The sequence below is a fragment of the Kogia breviceps genome, chromosome 4, assembly GCF_026419965.1.
Source record: "Kogia breviceps isolate mKogBre1 chromosome 4, mKogBre1 haplotype 1, whole genome shotgun sequence".
Taxonomy (NCBI): Eukaryota; Metazoa; Chordata; class Mammalia; order Artiodactyla; family Physeteridae; genus Kogia; species Kogia breviceps.
This window is the reverse complement of record NC_081313.1, coordinates 142798331-142819654: the sequence shown is the minus strand read 5'-3', so window position 1 is coordinate 142819654 and position 21324 is coordinate 142798331. Positions and strand designations below refer to the sequence as shown.

At 38.3% G+C, this 21324-nt stretch overlaps 1 protein-coding gene and 1 pseudogene across 1 annotated transcript; one reads left to right on the top strand and one right to left on the bottom strand.

The window, feature by feature from the left end:
* Positions 1-2438: 2438 nt before the first annotated feature.
* Positions 2439-3639, bottom strand: LOC131755762 (testis-specific Y-encoded protein 1-like). The gene is given in 4 exon segments (XM_059062393.1): positions 2439-3211; positions 3214-3396; positions 3399-3533; positions 3633-3639. Coding segments are annotated over 4 exon segments (1098 nt in total).
* Positions 3640-3792: 153 nt separating this feature from the next.
* On the top strand, positions 3793-8685 carry LOC131755761 (protein phosphatase 1 regulatory subunit 12A pseudogene; annotated as a pseudogene).
* The last annotated feature ends 12639 nt before the right edge of the window (positions 8686-21324 follow it).

Sequence of the window (21324 nt, the reverse complement as noted above, 5' to 3'; positions counted from 1 at the left end):
TCAACTCACTTTCACTTTAGGGCTTTTGAGAATGCTCCTCTTACTAGTATACAGATTTATCACTACTCTCACCAATTACCATAGCAAATAAGAAATATTTAGATTATCTCCCCAAAATGAAAATACCTTTTTCTTCTGGTCTTCCCTTCTCTTTTCATCTTTCTTACTCCCAACTTACCCACACCTTAAAAGCTTTCTGATGTATAAAATTTTGGGTAATTCCACTCAGGTTACTAAATGAGTAAAACTGTTAATTCACTCTATCATTTAGTTGTTCAGCAAATGTTCAGTGAACATCTACTATGTGTCACGCACTCTTCTATAGCTTCAGCTATATCATTTTAATATAGCTAAATATTCCTGCTCCATTCATGCTTAAATGCTACCAAAATGGATAGACAATAAACAAGATAAGTTACAATATGACAAAAGTACCATCTAAAAAGTGAAATAAAACAAAGAAAATTAGGAATGCTTAGGGGAGTGTTGTTGTATCACACATGGAAGTCTGCTAGTCTTAGAGAATTCTGATCTAACCAGTCATCTAAGAACTCAGACTCATAATACAGTGTAATTCTACAGTGATAAAACACTGTATAATGATAATTAAGAGTGTATGCTCCCTAGGTCTACCAAAAGAAAAAGAATAATAAAGATTAGAGCAGAGATAAACAAAATAGACAATAAAAACCAACAGAGAAAATTAATGAAACCAAGAGTTGGTTCTTCAAAAAGTTCAACAAAATTGGCAAACCTTTAACTAGAATGACTAAGAAAAAAGAGAAAAGATTCAAATAACTAAAATCAGAAATGAAAGAGGGGACATTACAACTGATTTTACAGAGCTAAAAAAGATTGTAAGAGAGTACTATGAACAACTGTACCCCAACAAATTGAATCATCTAGATGAAACAGACAAATTCCTAGAAACGCAAAACTTACCAGTACTAAATCATGAAGAAACAGAAAAATCAATAGATTTAAAACCAGTAAGGGGACTGAATAAGTAATCAAAAACCTCGCAATAAATAACCCTGACTACAACTGTTGGGGGCACTTTCCTCCACAGTAGAGGTCAAGGAGACATGAAGGTCATATTTCACCCCATTAGAGATGAAGAGTCTGAAACGCAAAGAAAAGCAAGCTCTAGACAAGCAAGACAGTCTAGAAGATCAACACTGCATAGACTGATCTTTAGGAAGCTGAAAAAACAATATGAAGAAGTCATTGTACCCAAATCAGAGAACAAGAAAAAGAAAAAGGGGGAAAAGGAAAGCAGGATAAAGGGAAGGAAGAAGAAAAGAAGCAGAAACATCTAGAGAAGATAAATATGAACAAAAGTATTTCAGAACATATGATAAGATTTATCAGCCTTGTCGCCCAAAGCAATAGAAATAAAAGAATAAACAAATGTGACCTAATCAAACTTATAAGCTTTTGCATAGCAAAGGAAACCATAAACAAAATGGAAAGAGACAACCTACAGACGGAGAGAAAATACTTGCAAATGATGTGACTGACAAGGACTTAATTCCAAAATATATAAACAGCTCCTACAACTCAATAACAAAAAAACCCAGTCAAAAAATGGGCAGAAAACCTAAATAGACATTTCTCCAAAGAAGACATACAGATATGGCCAACAGACACATGAAAAGATGCTCAACATTCTAATTATTAGAGAAATGCAAATCAAAATTACAATGAGGTACCACCTCACACCAATCAGAATGGCCATGATTAAAAAGTCTACAAGTAATAAATGCTGGAGAGGGTGTGGAGAAAAGGGAAGCCTCTTACACCATTGCTGGGAATGTAAGTTGGTGCAGCCACTATGGAAAACAGCATGAAGGTTCCTCAAAAAACTAAAAATAGAGTTGCCATATGATCTAGCAATCCCATTCCTGGGCATATACCTAGACAAAACTATAATTCGAAAAGATACATGCACCCCTATGTTCACAGCAGCATTATTTACAATAGCCAAGATAGGGAAACAACCTAAATGTCCACTGACAGATGAATGGATAAAGATGTGGTATATATATATACAATGGAATACTACTCAGTCATAAAAAAGAACAAAATAATGCCATTTGCAGCAACATGGATGCAACTAGAGATTATCATACTAGGTAAAGTAAGTCAGAAAGAGAAAGACAGATACCATATGACATCACTTATATGTGGAATCTACAATATGACACAAATGAACTTATCTATGAAACAGAAACAGACTTACAGACAGAGAGAACAGACTTGTGGTTGCCAAGGGGGGGTGAAGGGGTGGGGAGGGATGGAGTGGGAGTTTGGGATTAGCAGATGCAAACTACTATATATAGAATGGATAAACAACAAGGTTCGACTGTATTGCACAGGGAACTATATTCAATATCCTGTAATAAACCATAATGGAAAAGAAAAAAAAATTATCAGCCTTACAGACCAGAATTGATTTCAAGTTCAACCACTCCATCCTGTTCACTTTCTTTTCTTTTTTTGTAACTTGTTAGCTTGTTTATGTCTCTCTGGGCATCATTCCCCACATGTGGGGCCCAGTCTGGAATCTTCATTGGCCATCCTTTCCTCGTTTCTCCCCTGAGCACCAGAACCATGTAGGTAGATACATCCACGAGTCTCCCGCATCTGTAGATGGCTCCTGCCTCTTGTGCTATTTGGCCAAACTCTTGAGGCTCCCCCGGCACCTTCATCTCCAGGTCTGTCCTGGTGGGGCCTTCCTCCCTGTGGTAGTAGTGCAGGGGATTGGGCCACAGTTCCTCACCGATGATCTCAGCAATCCTGTTAGAACCTGGGCAGTTGTGGTCAGACAACCAGTTGAGGAAGTTAAGACTGGTGGTGTCCTCCCTGCAGTTGGGGGCTCCTCATTCATAATCCCAGAACCACTGGACGGGAGTGGAACGAGACACCCTATATCCAGCAATGCCAAGGTGATACTCCTTAACGATCATGTCATTCCAGAAGCAGGGATTGTTCCGAAAGAAAAACATCAACCTGCAGTGGTGCCTGGGATGGCCCAGTTTCTGCACCTCCAAATTGATCATGTAGCTAAGCATGTCTTCATCTTGGTCACTGATCATGGCCGACATCTGGGACTGGTTCATAATGGCTCTGGCCCATAAGCCAGGAATGCCCTGGATGATGGCCCTTCTGCGATCCAACTGAGGATTTCGCCTCTGACTGATCTTGTGCTTGCCCTGATGGCTTGGGCATTCAGAATGCTCAGCTCTAACTGCAGGGCCCCCAGTGCCTCCAGCAGGGGCCAGGCATTCGTGGGTCCCGGCTCTGGCTCTTCCTGCCCCTGCTCCTGGGGCTTCTCCTCCTGCTCCTCCTCCACCACCACCTCCAACACTTGCAAGATGTCCTCCACCAGCAGCCCCAACTCCTCCTGATTCCCGCCACCTCTCCCTCCTCCAGGGCCACGCTTTGCTGCACGACCTCCACCCGGAAGATGGTGGCCTCCTTGCCTGACCCACCAGCTAGTGTCCTCACTGTACTCACCTCCCCCACCACACCTGGGGACCCTCAGGCCCCTGCGTCCTGAGAACCCCCTCCCACAACTAGGATGACCCAGGGTCCCTGGACAGCGCCACCTTCCCCAGACCCCACCTCACTCGCCATGTGGCCCTGGCCCTGAGCTGGGGCAGCTGCGAAGGAGCGGGAGGTGGAAGCACAGCACATGGCCTGCAGAGCAAACAGGCCCAGCAACCAGAGTCACCCTCTGCGCCACAGATCTCAGTGTGGGGGGCAAGGGCAACCTGTTCACTTTCTACCATGAACAGTTCACTCTATGATTCAAGTCATCTAAACAGGCCAAACAATCTTGTAGGTATAACTTCTGCGTATTCCAGAAGATTAACAAAAGAAAATGAAAAAGAGGAAGAAAAGAGAGAAGAAAAAGGAGAAAATAAAGCACACCCTAAATTAATCAGAGAACAACAGTGACCAAGAGAGAAAAGAAGATCCACAGGAGTTTCATTTTGGACACAAGATAGAGATGAAAATGAAAAAGAACAACAATCAGATACAGATGGGAGATCCAATAAGAAGGAAACTGAGATGGATTCCATTTCTAGATGTGAAACAAGTTCCATGTCATCTAGTGACTGGTATTAATTCCTTGCTGGGTTGCTCTGGATCATACAGTTAATTTTTAAAAAGAGATTTACAGTAGCAGGCTAGAAAAGGATGACTCACCTGACTTTAAAAAGCTTTATGAACAAATTCGAACTGAAAATGAAAAGCTGAAAGCATAGCTACATGATACATATATGGAACTGACAGATCTTAAACTGCAATTGGAAAAGGCCACCCAGAGACAAGAAAGATTTGCAGATAGGTCACTATTGGACGTTGGGAAAAAGGGGGACAGAGAGCTCTAAAAAGAATATCTCAAGTGAAAGAAGAGCTCAAAACGTTACCAGATCTAAAAGCAGACAACCAGAGGCTAAAGGATGAAAATGGGGACTTGATCAGAGTCATAAGCAAACTTTACAAATTAAATAAAAAGCAGCAAGTAATGGAATTGCACATATTTGTAATCCCATGGACCATAACTGAAAGTCACTGGAAACTGGGAAGGATCCTTGGATGCTATCATTTTTGGATATGCTGCCAATTGCCAACTTATCTAGGATTTCTGTTTCATTTTGTTTTTTTTTCTTTGTATCGAGGTCATTGTTTCATGATAATGCAGCTGCTGAGAAGTGGGGTTTTTCATTTATTTATTTTAAATAACTGAGAAAACTTGTGTACAACTCCAGCATATAAAGAAAGTGTTCAAAGCCAGATATGCCTCAGATATTTAATCAGCAAGCCTTTGTTTTATGTAAATACTTTTGTGTCAACAAAAACTTTCAGCTCTCACAGAAGATAGTTATTCAGCATTTTTTGATCTGCCAGTTTTCAGTTTTTCAATATTTAGGTTTTTTTGCTTTACATCTAAGTTTGGGTTTGTATTTTTTCTTTATAATTCTTCATGTGGCAGACATTTCTATGTTTTCACACCTTTATCATTTACAGAAAAGAACATGTGCTCTTCTGAGATTGTTGTTAGATGCAGGCTAATGCTGTGTTGTCCCCCAGATGGAACTGAGTTGCTTGGAGGAACATTTTTTCTCATTGTTTGTGCAATATGCATTTATTTCTTATATGAATGCTTTAAAGTCAATTGAGATTAGATTCTTCTAAGTCCTACTTTCTGCCTTCATTGGAAGGGTGTTGTTTCTGTTGTTTATGATTGTAGAATAAGAGATTAGACCCTGTCATCTTCACATTCATTTTGCAGGTACTGAGTGATACTGTATATATAAATGTGTGTTGATTGATTTTTAGAAAACCCCATGGCACACTTGACTATTTTCTTATTTCAAAAATCTGTTAACACAAGTAGGCTATTCCATAATAGTGTTAAAAACAAAACTTGCTAACAATGTGATATAAAGATTTTAAAAGATACACTATCTTTACAAAATTTTTCTACTGTAAAGTGCTTTTATTTTCAGTTTGCATTTGATAGTTGTCAACCACAATTTAAGTTGCATAAGATAAATGCTTCACATTTCATATACCTATATTTATCTGAGTGTTGTCTAAAATTGTTGTGCTAGCCAAAGTAATGCTATGAAGTCAGTTCCAGATTTAACCCATGAGTTAATGTTCAATGCATTGTTATTGCCATGGGAAGAGGCACTGACTTTGATACTACCAGCATGTCCAGACTATACATGTACTAGTGACCTTTAAAAAAAAAACCAAGTACCTAATGAATATGGCTTTATTTGGACAAATAGCTTTATATTTTAATTAAACCATGCAAAAATATTACATCTTTCTAGCATATAACTGTCTCCTTATCCACTGAACATTTCAGACTTTTGAATAAATTGTACATTGGAAAGCTTATGGTCACTAATTGCATTACTGATTGTAGTGTATATTATACAAAATGTGAATTTGTCCCCCCTCATTTTAGAAGGTCACTGTGTTCTACTGCCTATTTTAGATTATTTTGGGGTTGGGAAAGAGTGTTTTCCCAGAAGGATTTTAAGTCTTCTCTCTCGATGGGTTTTATGAAGATGTGAGATTATGTTCTTACCACCAAGCTCAGGATTCTAGATTTTTAAAGGTACAAGGAGAGTTATGGGAATTTTATTTTGATTTGAACTGTATGAATAGAACATCTGAATATAGAGAATTTTGATCTTATGTGGGCATAAAATACACAGATAATTGAACAGTTTGAGTGACTGCACAACATTTAGGCATGAAAACAGGAGTAAAATTAAGAAAATAATTTCATTTATAATAGCAAGAAAAAGAACAAAATACACGGGACTAAAGTTAATCAAGGAGACAAAAGACTTGTACACTGAAAACTACAAAACATTGCTGAAAGAAATTAAAGAACACAAACGGAAAGAAATCTCATATTCACAGACCGGAAGATTTTATACTGTTAAGATGTAAATATCATCCAAAGTGGTCTACAGATTCAATGTAGTTTCCATCAAAACTCCAATAATGCTTTTTGCAGAAACAGAAAAATCCATCCTAAAATTTATATGTAACCTCAGGAAACCCTGTATAACCAAAACAATCTTCAAAAGAAAAACAATGTAAGTCTAACACATCCTGATTTCAAAACTTATTACAAAACTACTGTAATCAAAAGAGTGTGGTATTGGCATAAGAACAGACATATAAACCAACGTAATAGAATAGAGAGGACAGAAATAAACCCTTGCATATACGGTCAAATGATCTCAACAAAGATGCCAAGACCATAAAAAGGGGAAAGAACAGTCTTTTTCAATAAATAGTGCTGGGAAAACCGGATAGCCACATGCAAAAGGATGAATTCGTACCCTCATCTAACACCATATACAAAATTACCTCAAAATGGATCAAGGTCCTAAATAAGAGCCACCTGTCAAAGCTGCCTTTCAGAAATGAAGGGGAGATAAAGACTTTCCCAGACAGTAAAAACTGAGGAGGTTCATCACCACTATACCAGCTTTACAAGAAATGCCAAAAGGAATTATTTAAGCTGAAATGAAAGGATACTAGCTAGTAACATGAAAATATAAAACACAGTTGTAAAGGTAAGTACATAGTCAAATTCAGAATATTCTAATACTATAATACAATGGTGTATTAACCACTTAACTCCAGTAGAAAGCTTAAAAAAGATAAAAGTACTAAAAATAACTATAGCCAAAATAATTTGTTAATGGATATACAAATAAAAAACATAAATTGTTACATAAAAACATAAAATGAGGGGGAGTAAAGGGTAGTTTTGTATGCAATCAAGTTATCATCAGCTTACAACAGAATAAGATATTTTATATGAGCCTCATGATAATCACAGCAAAAACCTATAGTAGATACAGAAAAGATAAAGAGAGGGGAATCAAAGAACACCTCTAAGGAAAATCATCAATTAACAAAGGAAGACAGCAAAAGAGGAAGAAAAGAAAAATAGAAATACAAGACAGTCAAGAAACAATTAATTAGATGGCATCAATAAATCTTTGCTGATCAATAATTACTTTAAATTGATTAAATTATCCAGTCAAAAGGCACAGAGTGGCTGAATAGATTTAAAAAACAACAACAAAACAAGACCCAACAATATGCTGCCTACAAGAGACTCACTTCAGCTTTAGGAACATGTATAGGTTCAAAGTTACAGGATGGGAAAAGATATTCCAAGCAAATGGAAACCAAAAGAGATCAAGCATAGCTATACTTATATTAGACAAAATATACTATAAGTTAAAAACTGAAACAGAGACAAAAAAGTTCATTATATAATGATAAAAGGGTCAATTAATCAAGATAATACAATATTATAAATATATATACACCCAACATCGGACTACCTAAATATTAGTTAAATACTAATAGGTCTGAAAGGAGAAATAAAACTACAGTAATAGTAGAGGACTTCAATACCCCACTTTCAACAATGGATAGATCATCCAGACAGAAAATCAACAAAGGAATTTGAACTATATTTTAAATCAAATGGACACATACACAACATTTCATTCAACAGCAAAAGAATATACATTCTTCCCAATGGCACACAGGACATCCTCCAGGATAAATCATAAGATAGATCACAAAACAAGTCATAGAATATTTATGAAAAGTGAAACCATATCAAGTATCTTTTCTGACCACTGTGGTACAAAACAAGAAATCAATAATAGAAGCAAAACTGAAAAGCTCACAAATATGTGCCCATTCTTGACACTTCTATTGAACATAGTACTAGAAGTAGTAACCAGAGCAATTAGTCAAAAAAAAAATAAGCCATCCAAATTGAAAAGTAAAAAGTAAAAGTGTCTCTGTTTGCAGATGACATGACCTTATATACAGGCATACCTCAGAGATATTGAGGGTAGAGTTCCAGGCCACTGCAATAAAGTGAAGAGTGCAATAAAGTGAGTCACACAAATGTTTTGGTTTCCTAGTATATATAAAAGCTATGTTAAAAATATACTGTATCTTTCCTACCTGTGGAAAAAGATAATATTCATGCATCAGGAAGGGTCTTAACGCTTACTGAGCTCTGTAAATTTTCCTCAGTTTCTCTCCCAAACATCTTCTTGCCTAAAGAACTGTATAGAGGGAGGCGAGAAGATGGCAGAAGAGTAAGACGCGGGGATCACCTTCCTCCTCACAGATACATCAGAAATACATCTACACGCGTAACTTCTCCTATAGAACACCCACCGAACGCTGGCAGAAGACCTCAGACCTCCCAAAAGGCAAGAAACTCCCCACGTACCTGGGTAGGGCAAAAGAAAAAAGAATAAACAGAGACAAAGAATAGGGACGGGACCTGCACCAGTGGAAGGGAGCTGTGAAGGAGGAAAGGTTCCCACGCACTAGAAGCCCCTTCGTGGGCAGAGACTGCGGTGGTGGAGAGGGAAGCTCCAGAGCCGCGGAGGAGAGCGCAGCCACAGGGTGCGGAGGGCAAAGCGGAGAGATTCCCGCACAAAGGATCGGTGCCGACCGGCACTCACCAGCCCAAGAGGCTTGTCTGCTCACCTGCTGGGGTGGGCGGGGGCTGGGAGCTGAGGCTCGGGCTTCAGTCGGATCCCAGGGAAAGGTCTGGAGCTGGCAGAGTGAAAACAGCCTGAAGGGGTTAGTGCACCACGGCTAGCCAGGAGGGAGTCCAGTTGAAGTCTGGAGCTGCCGAAGAGGCAAGAGACCTTTTCTTCCCTCTTTGCTTCCTGGTGCTCGAGGAGAGGGGTTTAAGCGAGCCGCTTAAAGGAGCTCCAGAAACGGTCACGGAGCTACCGAAGAGACAAGAGACTTTTTCTTGCCACTTTGTCTCCTGGTGCGAGAGGAGAGGGGATTAAACGCACCGCATAAAGGAGCTCCAGAAACGGGCGCGGAGCTGCCGAAGAGACAGGAGACTTTTTCTTGCCTCTTTGCTTCCTGGAACACGAGGAGAGGGGATTAAGGGCACTGCGTAAAGGAGCTCCAGAAAAAGATGAGAGCCGCAGCTGTCGGCGCGGACAGCAGAGACGGGTGTGGGACGCTAGGGTTGCTGCTGCCGCCACCAAGAGGCCTGTGTGCGAGCACAGGTCACTCTCCACACCGCCCCTCCCGGGAGCTCGTGCAGCCCGCCACTGCCGGGGTCCCGGGATCCAGGGACAGCTTCCCCGGGAGACCGCGCGGCGCACCTTGGGCCGGTGCAGCCGTCATGCCGGCCTCTGCCGCCGTGGACTCGCCCTGCATCCATGCCCCTCCCTCCTCCCGGCCTGTGCAAGAGCCCCCGAATAACCTGCTCCTTTAACCCCGTCCTGTCTGAGCGAAGGGCAGACGCCCTCGGACGACCTACATGCAGAGGCAGGGCCAAGTCCAAAGCTGAACCCCAGGAGCTGTGCGAACAAAGAGGAGAGGTGAAGGTCTCTCCCAGCAGCCTCAGAAGCAGCTGATTAAAGCTCCACAATCAACTTGAAGTGCCCTGCATCTGTGGAAAATCTGAATAGACAGCGAAATATCCCAAGTTGAGGAGGTGGACTTTGGGAGCAAGATATACTATTATTTTCCCCTTTTTTCTTTTTGTGAGTGTGTATGTGTGTGCTGCTGTGTGAGATTTTGTCTGTATAGCTTTGCTTTCACCATTTGTCCTAGGGTTAGACCGACCCATTTTTTTTTTTAATAGAAAATTTTCTTCTTAATAATTATTTTTTATTGTAATAACCATACATTATCCTACTTTATTTTGTCTTCTCCCTTTCTTTCTTCCTTCCTTTCTTCCCTCCTTCCCTTTCTTCCTTCCTTCCCCCTTCTTTCCTCCCTTTCTTCCTCTCCTCCTTCCTTCCTTTCTTCCTTCATTTTTTCCTTCCTTCATTTCTTCCTTCCTTTCTTCCTTCCTTCCTCCCTTCCTTTCTTCCTTCCTTCCTTCCCTCCATCCTGCCTTCCTCCCTTCCTTTCTTCCTTCCTTCCTTCCCTTCCTTCCTTCCTTTTCTTTCCTTTCTATTTTTTCTCCCTTTTACTTTGAGCTGTGTGGATTAAAGGCTCTTGGCACTCCAGCCAGGCATCAGGGCTGTGTCTCTGAGGTGGGAGAACCAACCTCAGGACACTGGTCCACAAGAGACCTCCCAGCTCCATGCAATATCAAACGGCGAAAATCTCCCAGAGATCTCCATCTCAACACCAAGACCCAGCTTCATTCAAGGACCAGCAACGAACAGTGCTGGACACCCTATCCCCAACAAAGACCAAGAAAGGTCTACAGCTCCATCCATTAGCAGAGAGGCTGCCTAAAATCATAATAAGGCTACCAACATCCCCAAACACACCACCAGACGTGGACCTGCCCACCAGAAAGACAAGATCCAGCCTCATGCACCAGAACAGAGGCACTAGTCCCCCCAACCGGGAAACCTACTCAACCCACTGAACCAACCTTAGCCACTGGGGAGAGCCACCAAAAACAAGAGCAACTACGAACCTGCAGCCTGCAAAAAGAGACCCCAAACACAGTAAGATAAGCAAAATGAGAAGACAGAAAAACACACAGCAGATGAAGGAGCAAGATAAAAACATACCAGACCTAACAAATGAAGAGGAAATAGGCAGTCTACCTGAGAAAGAATTCAGAATAATGATAGTAAAGATGATTCAAAATCTTGGAAATAGAATAGACAAATTGCAAGAAACAGTCAACAAGGACCTAGAAGAAATAAAGAGGAAGCAAGCAACGATGAGCAACACAATTAATGAAATGAAAAATACTCTAGATGGGATCAATAGCAGAATAACTGAGGCAGAAGGACGGATAAGTGACCTGGAAGATAAAACAGTGGAAATAACTACTGCAGAGCAGAATAAAGAAAAAAGAATGAAAAGAACTGAGGATAGTCTCAGAGACCTCTGGGACAACATTAAATGCACCAACATTTGAATTATAGGGGTCCCAGAAGAAGAAGAGAAAAAGAAAGGGACTGAGAAAATATTTGAAGAGATTATAGTTGAAAACTTCCCTAATATAGGAAAGGAAATAGTCGATCAAGTCCAGGAAGCACAGAGAGTCCCATACAGGATAAACCCAAGGATAAACACACCAAGACACGTAATAATCAAACTGTCAAAAATTAAATACAAAGAAAACATATTAAAAGCAACAAGGGAATAACAACAAATAACACAAAAGAGAATCCCCATAAGGTTAACATCTGATCTTTCAGCAGAAACTCTACAAGCCAGAAGGGAGTGGTAGGACATATTTAAAGTGATAAAGGAAAAAACCTACAACCAAGATTACTCTACCCAGCAAGGATCTCATTCAGATTTGATGGAGAAATTAAAACCTTTACAGACAAGCAAAAGCTGAGAGAGTTCAGCACCACCAAACCAGCTCTACAACAAATGCTAAAGGAACTTCTCTAGGCAAGAAACACAAGAGAAGGAAAAGACCTACAAGAACAACCGGAAACAATTAAGTAAACGGTAATAGGAACATACACATCGATAATTACCTTAAATGTAAATGGATTGAATGCTCCCACCAAAAGACACAGACTGGCTGAATGGATACAAAAACAAGACCCATATACATGCTGTCTACAAGAGACCCACTTCAGACCTAGGGACACATACAGACTGAAAATGAGGGGATGGAAAAAGATATTCCATGTAAATGGAAATCAGAAGAAAGCTGGAGTAGCAATTCTCATATCAGACAAAATAGACTTTAAAATAAAAACTATTACAAGAGACAAAGAAGAACACTACATAATGATCAAGGGATCGATCCAAGAAGAAGATATAACAATTGTAAATATTTATGCACCCAACATAGGAGCACCTCAATACATAAGGCAAATACTAACAGCCATAAAAGGGGAAATCGACAGTAACACAATCATAGTAGGGGACTTTAACACCCCACTTTCACCAATGGACAGATCATCCAAAATGAAAATAAATAAGGAAACACAAGCTTTAACTGATACATTACACAAGATGGACTTAATTGATATTTATAGGACATTCCATCCAAAAACAACAGAATACACATTTTTCTCAAGTGCTCATGGAACACTCTCCAGAATAGATCCTATCCTGGGTCCCAAATCTAGCCTTGGCAAATTTAAGAAAATTGAAATCGTATCAAGTATCTTTTCCGACCACAACGCTATGAGACTAGATATCAATTACAGGAAAAGATCTCTAAAAATACAAACACATGGAGGCTAAACAATACACTACTTAATGACGAAGTGATCACTGAAGAAATCAAAGAGGAAATCAAAAAATACTTAGAAACAAATGACAATGGAGACACGACGACCCAAAACCTATGGGATACAGCAAAAGCAGTTCTAAGAGGGAAGTTTATAGCAATACAATCATACCTTAATAAACAGGAAACATCTCGAATAAACAACCTAACTTTGCACCTAAAGCAATTAGAGAAAGAAGAACAAAAAAACCCCAAATTTAGCAGAAGGAAAGAAATCATAAAGATCAGATCAGAAATAAATGAAAAAGAAATGAAGGAAACAATAGCAAAGATCAATAAAACTAAAAGCTGGTTCTTTGAGAAGATAAATAAATTGATAAAGCGTTAGCCAGACTCATCAAGAATAAAAGGGAGAAGACTCAAATCAATAGACTTAGAAATGAAAAAGGAGATGTAACAATTGACACTGCAGAAATACAAAAGATTATTAGAGATTACTACAAGCAACTGTAGGCCAATAAAATGGACAACCTGGGAGAAATGGACACATTCTTAGAAATGCACAACCTGCCAAGACTGAACCAGGAAGAAATAGAAAATATGAACAGACCAATCACAAGCACTGAAATTGAAACTGTGATTAAAAATCTTCCAACAAACAAAAGTCCAGGACCAGATGGCTTCACAGGCGAATTCTATCAAACATTTAGAGAAGAGCTAACACCTATCCTTCTCAAACTCTTCCAAAATATAGCAGAGGGAGGAACACTCCCAAACTCATTCTACGAGGCCACCATCACCCTGATACCAAAACCAGACAAAGACGTCACAAAGAAAGAAAACTACAGGCCAATATCACTGATGAACAACATAGATGCAAAAATCCTCAACAAAATACTAACAAACAGAATCCAACAGCACATTAAAAGGATCATACACCATGATCAAGTGGGGTTTATTCCAGGAATGCAAGGATTCTTCAATATACTCAAATCAATCAACGTGATACACCATATCAACAAACTGAAGGAGAAAAACCATATGATCCTCTCAATCGATGCAGAGAAAGCTTTTGACAAAATTCAACACCCATTTATGATACAAACCCTGCAGAAAGTAGGCATACAGGGAACTTTCCTCAACATAATAAAGGCCATATATGACAAACCCACAGCCAGCATCGTTCTCAATGGTGAAAAACTGAAACCATTTCCACTAAGATCAGGAACAAGACAAGAAGTTCTAGCCACAGCAATCAGAGAAAAAAAAGAAATAAAAGGAATCCAAATAGGAAAAGAAGAAGTAAAACTGTCTCTGTTTGCAGATGACATGATACTATACATAGAGAATCCTAAGGATGCTACCAGAAAACTACTAGAGCTAATCAATGAATTTGGTAAAGCAGTAGAATACAAAATTAATGCACAGAAATCTCTCGCATTCTTATACACTAATGACGAAAAATCTGAGAGTGAAATTAAGAAAACACTCCCATTTACCATTGCAACAAAAAGAATAAAATATCTAGGAATAAACCTACCTAAGGAGACAAAAGACCTGTATGCAGAAAATTATAAGACACTGATGAAAGAAATTAAAGATGATACAAATAGGTGGAGAAATATATCATATTCTTGGATTGGAAGAATCAACATTGTGAAAATGACTCTACTACCCAAAGCAATCTACAGATTCAATGCAATCCCTATCAAATTACCACTGGCATTTTTTACAGAACTAGAACAAAAAAATTTCACAATTTGTATGGAAACACAAAAGACCCCGAATAGCCAAAGCAATCTTGAGAACGAAAAATGGAGCTGGAGGAATCAGTCTCCCTGACTTCAGACTATACTACAAGGCTACAGTAATCAACAGTATGGTACTGGCACAAAAACAGAAATATAGATCAATGGAACAGGATAGAAAGCCCAGAGATACACCCACACACATATGGTCACCTTATCTTTGATAAAGGAGGGAAGGATATACAGTGGAAAAAAGACAGCCTCTTCAATAAGTGGTGCTGGGAAAACTGGACAGCTAAATGTAAAAGTATGAAATTAGAACACTCCCTAACACCACACACAAAAATAAACTCAAAATGGGTTAAAGCCCTAAATGTAAGGCCAGACACTATCAAACTCTTAGAGGAAAACATAGGCAGAACACTCTATGACATAAATCACAGCAAGATCCTTTTTGACCCATCTCCTAGAGAAATGGAAATAAAAACAAAAATAAACAAATGGGACCTAATGAAACTTAAAAGCTTTTGCACAGCAAAGGTTACCATAAACAAGACCAAAGGACAACCCTCAGAATGGGAGAAAATATTTGCAAATGAAGCAACTGACAAAGGATTAATATCCAAAATTTATAAGCAACTCATGTAGCTCAATAACAAAAAAACAAACAACCCAATCCAAAAATGGGCAGAAGAACTAAATTGACATTTCTCCAAAGAAGATATACAGATTGCCAACAAACACATGAAAGAATGCTCAACATCATTAATCATTAGAGAAATGCAAATCAAAACTACAATGAGATATCATCTCACACCAGTCAGATTGGCCATCATCAAAAACTCTAGAAACAATAAATGCTGGAGAGGGTGTGGAGAAAAGGGAACCCTCTTGCACTGCTGGTGGGAATGTAAATTGATACAGCCACCATGGAGAACAGTATGGAGGTTCCTTAAAAAACTAAAAGTAGAACTACCATACAACTCAGCAATCCCACTACTGGGCATATACCCTGAGAAAACCATAATTCAAAGAGTCATGTACCACAATGTTCATTGCAGCTCTATTTACAATAGCCAGGACATGGAAGCAACCTAAGTGTCCATCAACAGATGAATGGATAAAGAAGATGTGGCACATATATACAATGGAATATTACTCAGCCATAAAAAGAAATGAAACTGAGTTATTTGTAATGAGGTGGATAGACCTGGAGTCTGTCATAGAGTGAAGTAAGTCAGAAAGAGAAAAACAAATACCGTATGCTAACACATATATATGGACTCTAAGTAAAAAAAAGTCATGAAGAGATTAGTGGTAGGATGGGAATAAAACACAGACCTACTAGAGCATGGACTTGAGGATATGGGGAGGGGGAAGAGTAAGCTGTGACGAAGTGAGAGAGTGGCAGGGACATATATACACTACCAAATGTAAATCAGGTAACTAGTGGGAAGCTGCCGCATAGCACAGGGAGATCACCTCTGTGCTTTGTGACCACCTAGAGGGGTTTGATAGGGAGGGGTGGGAGAGAGGGTGATGCAAGAGGGAAGAGATATGGGAACATATGTATATGTATAACTGATTCACTTTGTTGTAAAGGAGAAACTAACACACTATTGTAAATCAGTTATACTCCAATAAAGATGTTTAAAAAAATTTTTAAAAATATACTGTAGTCTATTAAGAATGTAATAGCATTATACCTAAAGCATGTAATACTTTAATTTAAAAATAACATTGCTAAACAATGCTAACCACCATTTGAGTTTTCAGCGAGTCTTACTTTTTGTTGATGGAGAGTCTTGCCTCAATGTTGATGGCTGCTGACTGATCACTGGTGGCTGCTGGAGGTCAGGGTGACTGTGGCAATTTCTTAAAATAAGACGAAAGTGAAGTTTGCTACATTAATTGACTCTTCCTTCAGGTATGATTTTTCTGTAGCATGCAATGTTTGATAGCATTTTACCCAGAGAAGTTCTTTCAAAATTGCAGTTAATCCTCTCAAACGCTGCCACTGCTTTATCAACTAAGTTTAAGTAATATTCTAAATCCTTTGTTGTCATTTCAACAATCTTCACATCTTCACCAGGAGTAGATTCCATCTCAAGAAACCACTTTTTTTGTTCATTCATAAAAAGCAACTCCTCATCCCGTTACAGTTTTATCATGAGATTGTAGCACCTCAGTCACATCTTCAGGCTCCACTTCTAATTCTGCAAGAATTACCAAAATGTGACACAGAGACAAAAAGTGAGCAAATGCTGTTGAAAAATGGCACGAATAGATTTGCTCAACACAAGCTTGCCACAAACCTTTGGTTTGTAAAAAACACAACATCTGCAAAACATAATAAAGTGAAGCATGATAAAGCAAAGTATGTTTGTACAGAAAACTAGAGACTTTACCAAAAAACCTGTTAAAATAATAAACAAATTCAGGAAAGCTGAAGGATACAAAATCAATATGCAAAAATCAGTTATTCATCTATATACAAACTGAACTATTGGAAAGAGAAAGTAAGAAAACAATCCCAGGGAATTCCCTGGCAGTCCAGTGGTTAGAACTTAGTGCTTTCACTGCTGAGGGCCTGGGTTCGATCCCTGGTCAGGGAACTAAGATCCTGCAAACCACACAGCATGGCCAAAAAAGAAATCCCATTTACAACAGCATCAAAAACAATAAAATACTTAGGTATAAACTCAAACTGTAAACTGAAAACTATACAATACCAATTTAAAAAATTGAAGAGGACACAAATAAATGAAAAGATAATCTGTGTTCATAGTTTGGAAGATTTAATATTGTTAAAATGTCTATAGTAGCAAAACAATATGTAGTTTCAATGCACCCGCTATTAAAATTCCATTGGCATTTTTCACAGACATAGAAAAAACAATCCTACAATTCATCGGGAACCACAAAGACCCTGAATAGCCAAAGCAATACTGAAAAAGAACAAAGCTGGAGGCAACATATTTCCTTATGTCAAACTATATTACAAATCTATAGTAATCAACAGAATGGTACTGCCATAAAAAGACACATAAACCAGTGGAACAGAACAGACAGCCCAGACATAACCCATACATATACAGTCAGCTAATCTTCATCAAGAACACACAATGGAGAAAGGATAATCTCTTCATTAAATGGTGCTGGGAAAACTGGGTATCCACATTCAAAAGAATGAAACTAGACCCTTACCTTACACCACTCACAAAAGTTATCTCAAAATGGATTAAAGACTAAATTTACCTGAAACCATGTAACTCCTAGAAGAACACAGGGGAAAAGCTCCTTGACATTGGTCTTGGCAATGATTTTTTTGGATATGACACCAAAAGCAGAGGAAATAAAAACAAAATAAACAAGTGGAACTACATCAAACTAAAAAGCTTCTGACTTCATGTAACTCAATTTCATTTCTTTTTATGGTTGAGTAATATTCCACTGTATATGTCATACAGAGTGAAGTAAGTCAGAAAGAAAAACTAATACAGTATGCTAACGCATATATATGGAATCTAAAAAAAAAGGTACTAATGAACCTAAGGGCAGGGCAGGAATAAAGACGCAGACATAGAGAATGGACTTGAGGACATGGGTGGAAGGGGAGGGGAAGGTGGGGTTAAGTGAGAGTAGCACCAACATATATACACTACCAAATGTAAAATAGCTAGCTAGTGGGAAGCAGGAGCATAGCACAGGGAGATCAGCTCCGTGCTCTGTGACAACCTAGAAGGGTAGGATAGGGAGGGTAGGAGGGAGGCTCAAGAGGGAGGGGATACATGTATGCATATGGTTGATTCACTTTGTTGTACAACAGAAACTAACACAGCATTGTGAAGCAGTTATACTCCAATAAAGATGTATAAAAGATTTTAAAAATAAAAATAATTAGAAATCTAAATAAATTAATTAAAAGCCTTCTGAAAAGAAAAGGAAATAATCAACAAAATGAAAAGACAACCTATGGAAGAGGGGGAAACACCTACAAATCATTGATCTGGTAAGAAGTTAATATCCAAAATATATAAGGAACTCATACAACTCAATAGCAAAAAAAAATCTGATTATAAAATGGGTAGAGAAATTGAATAGGCATTTTTCCAAAGAAGACATCCAAGTGGTCAACAGGTATATGAAAATGTGCTCAACATCACTAATCATCAGAAAAGAGCAAATCAAAACCATTCTGACCTCATACCTGTTAGAATGGCTATTATCAAAAAGACAGATAACATGTTGGCAATGATGCAGAGAAAGGGGAACCCTATACACTACTGGTATGAATGTAAATCAGCACAGCTATTATGGAAAACATATGGAGGTTTCTAAAAAAGTCCTGCTTGTGGGCATATATATCAAAAGGAAGTGAAATCACTACTTGAAGAGATATCTACACCTCCATGTTCACTGCAGCATTAATCACAATAGTCATTTTTATAACTACATGACAGGACTTCCCTGGTGGCACAGTGTTGAAACTGCCTGCCAAGGCAGGGGACACAGGTTCAAGCCCTGGTCCAGGAAGATCCCACATGCCGCAGAGCAACTAATCCCATGCACCACAACTATTGAGCCTGTGCTCTAGAGTCCACAAGCCACAAGTACTGAGCCCGTGCGCCTAGAGCCTGTGCTCCACAAGAGAAGTCACTGCAACAAGAAAAGCCACCGCAACAAGAGAAGCCCCTGCACTGCAACAAAGAGTAGCCCCTGCTCAACACAACTAGAGAAAGCCTGTGCACAGCCACCAAGACCCAATGCAGCCAAAAATAAATAAATTAAAAAATATTTAAAAACTACATGACTATATATATATACAATTCAGCTATAAAAAATGAAGGAATTCCTGTACAGCACAGTGGCTATAGTTAACAATATTGCATATGTTTGCAAGTTGCTAACAGAGTAAATCTTGAAAGTTCTTAGCACAGGAAAAGAACCTGTAGCTATATGAAGTGATGGATGTTAGCTAAATTTATAGTGGCAATCATTTCACAATATATGCATATCATTATGCTGTATACCTTAAACTTACACAATGTTTGTTATATGTCAGATATATCTCAATAAAACTGGGGGAAAAAGGAAATCCTGCCGTTTGTGACAACATGGGTGGACCCTGAGGGTATTATGGTGTGACCCCACATATATAAAATATGGAAATGCTAAACTCATAGAAATTGAGAATAGTTTGGTGGCTGCCAGGGGCTGAAGGCCTGGGAAAATGAGATGTTGGTCAAATGGTACACACTTCCAGTTATATAATAAATAAGTTCTGGGGATATAATGTATAGTATGGTGACTTCAGCTAACAATACTGTATCATATACTTGAAAGTTGCTGAGAGTAAATCTTAAGTAATTTCACCACAAAAATAAAATAACTATGTGAGGTGATGAAGGCATTGACTAACCATATTGTGGTAAATGTCGCATTATAAATATATATCACATGTATCAAATTATCACTTTCTACACCTTAAACTTACACAATGCTATGTCAACTATATCTCAATAACTCTAGGGAGAAAAATAAATTTAGGATTATAAGACTTTTACTTAACATCTTTGATATGGTAATTTTTTATCATACATCTGAAATCTTTGGTTCCTAAAGACATTCATAACTACAGTAGTTCTCCCTTGACCACAGGGGATATGTTTCAAGACCTGCAGTGGATGACTGAAATTGAGCTGTTTTTTCCTATACTTACATCCTATGATAAAGTTTAATTTACAAATTAGGCACAATAAGAGGCAATTACTAAAAATTAAACAATTATAACAATATACTGTAATAAAAGTTATCTGAATGTGGCCTCTCTTTCAAAATATCTTCTTGTACAAATTTAATGTCTTTTCCATCTTAAGCACTTATCATGCACTGTGGCCATAACTATTGAAGTCTGGGGTGTGACAGCAAAACCAGCATGAATTATTTTTCCATCTTCACAATTTCAAAGATTTGTTCTTACCATAGGTCTTAGCAATCTCAGCATACAATTTTTTTCTTTCCTTAGTAAGTCAAAAACTTTTACCTTTTCACTTTAAGAAAACATTTCACAGGCTCTCTTTGGCATATCTTAATTGCCAGCATCACTACTATTGTGCTTCGGGGCCATTACTAAGTAAAATAAGCATTACTTGAACACAAGCACTGTGATACCATGACAGTTGATCTGATAAACGAAATTACTACTAAGTGACTTCACAGGCAGGATACATTGGACAAAGGGATGGTTTATGTCCCAGGGAGTGGGACAGTAAAAGACTTCTTCACACTACTCAGTATGATGTGCAATTTAAAACTTACAACGTATTTACAGAATTTTCCATTTAATATTCTTAGATGGAGGTTGACAGCAGGTAACTGAAAACACAGCAAGCGAAACCACAGATAAGGGGGGGACTACTGTATTTTTGATCCATTCCTTCATTTCTTTTTCTTCTCTCTGTATGTGTATGTATCCAATATTATTATCAATACCAGTATTATGAGTAACAGAACAGTTACTGAAAAAAACCTTCTTTGCCATTTTAAAGTTACTTGAAATTATTTCTCAGTATGGTTAACCACCAATGCTATACATGTTTAGTTTCATTTTGCTAAATTTTTTGGTGTCACTTCGTTTTGACTTTGTTTTGTTACTATTTATACTATTTACATGGTTCCAAAGTCAATTATACAAAACAAAGTTACATTCATGAGAGGTCTAGGGATATCACTATCCTTTCCACCATGTTCCGTCACCTTAGAGCAAAACATTTTAATTAATATTTGTGTCTTTCCTTTCAGAATTTGTACTTATATATATATAAGAAAATATGTCCACTT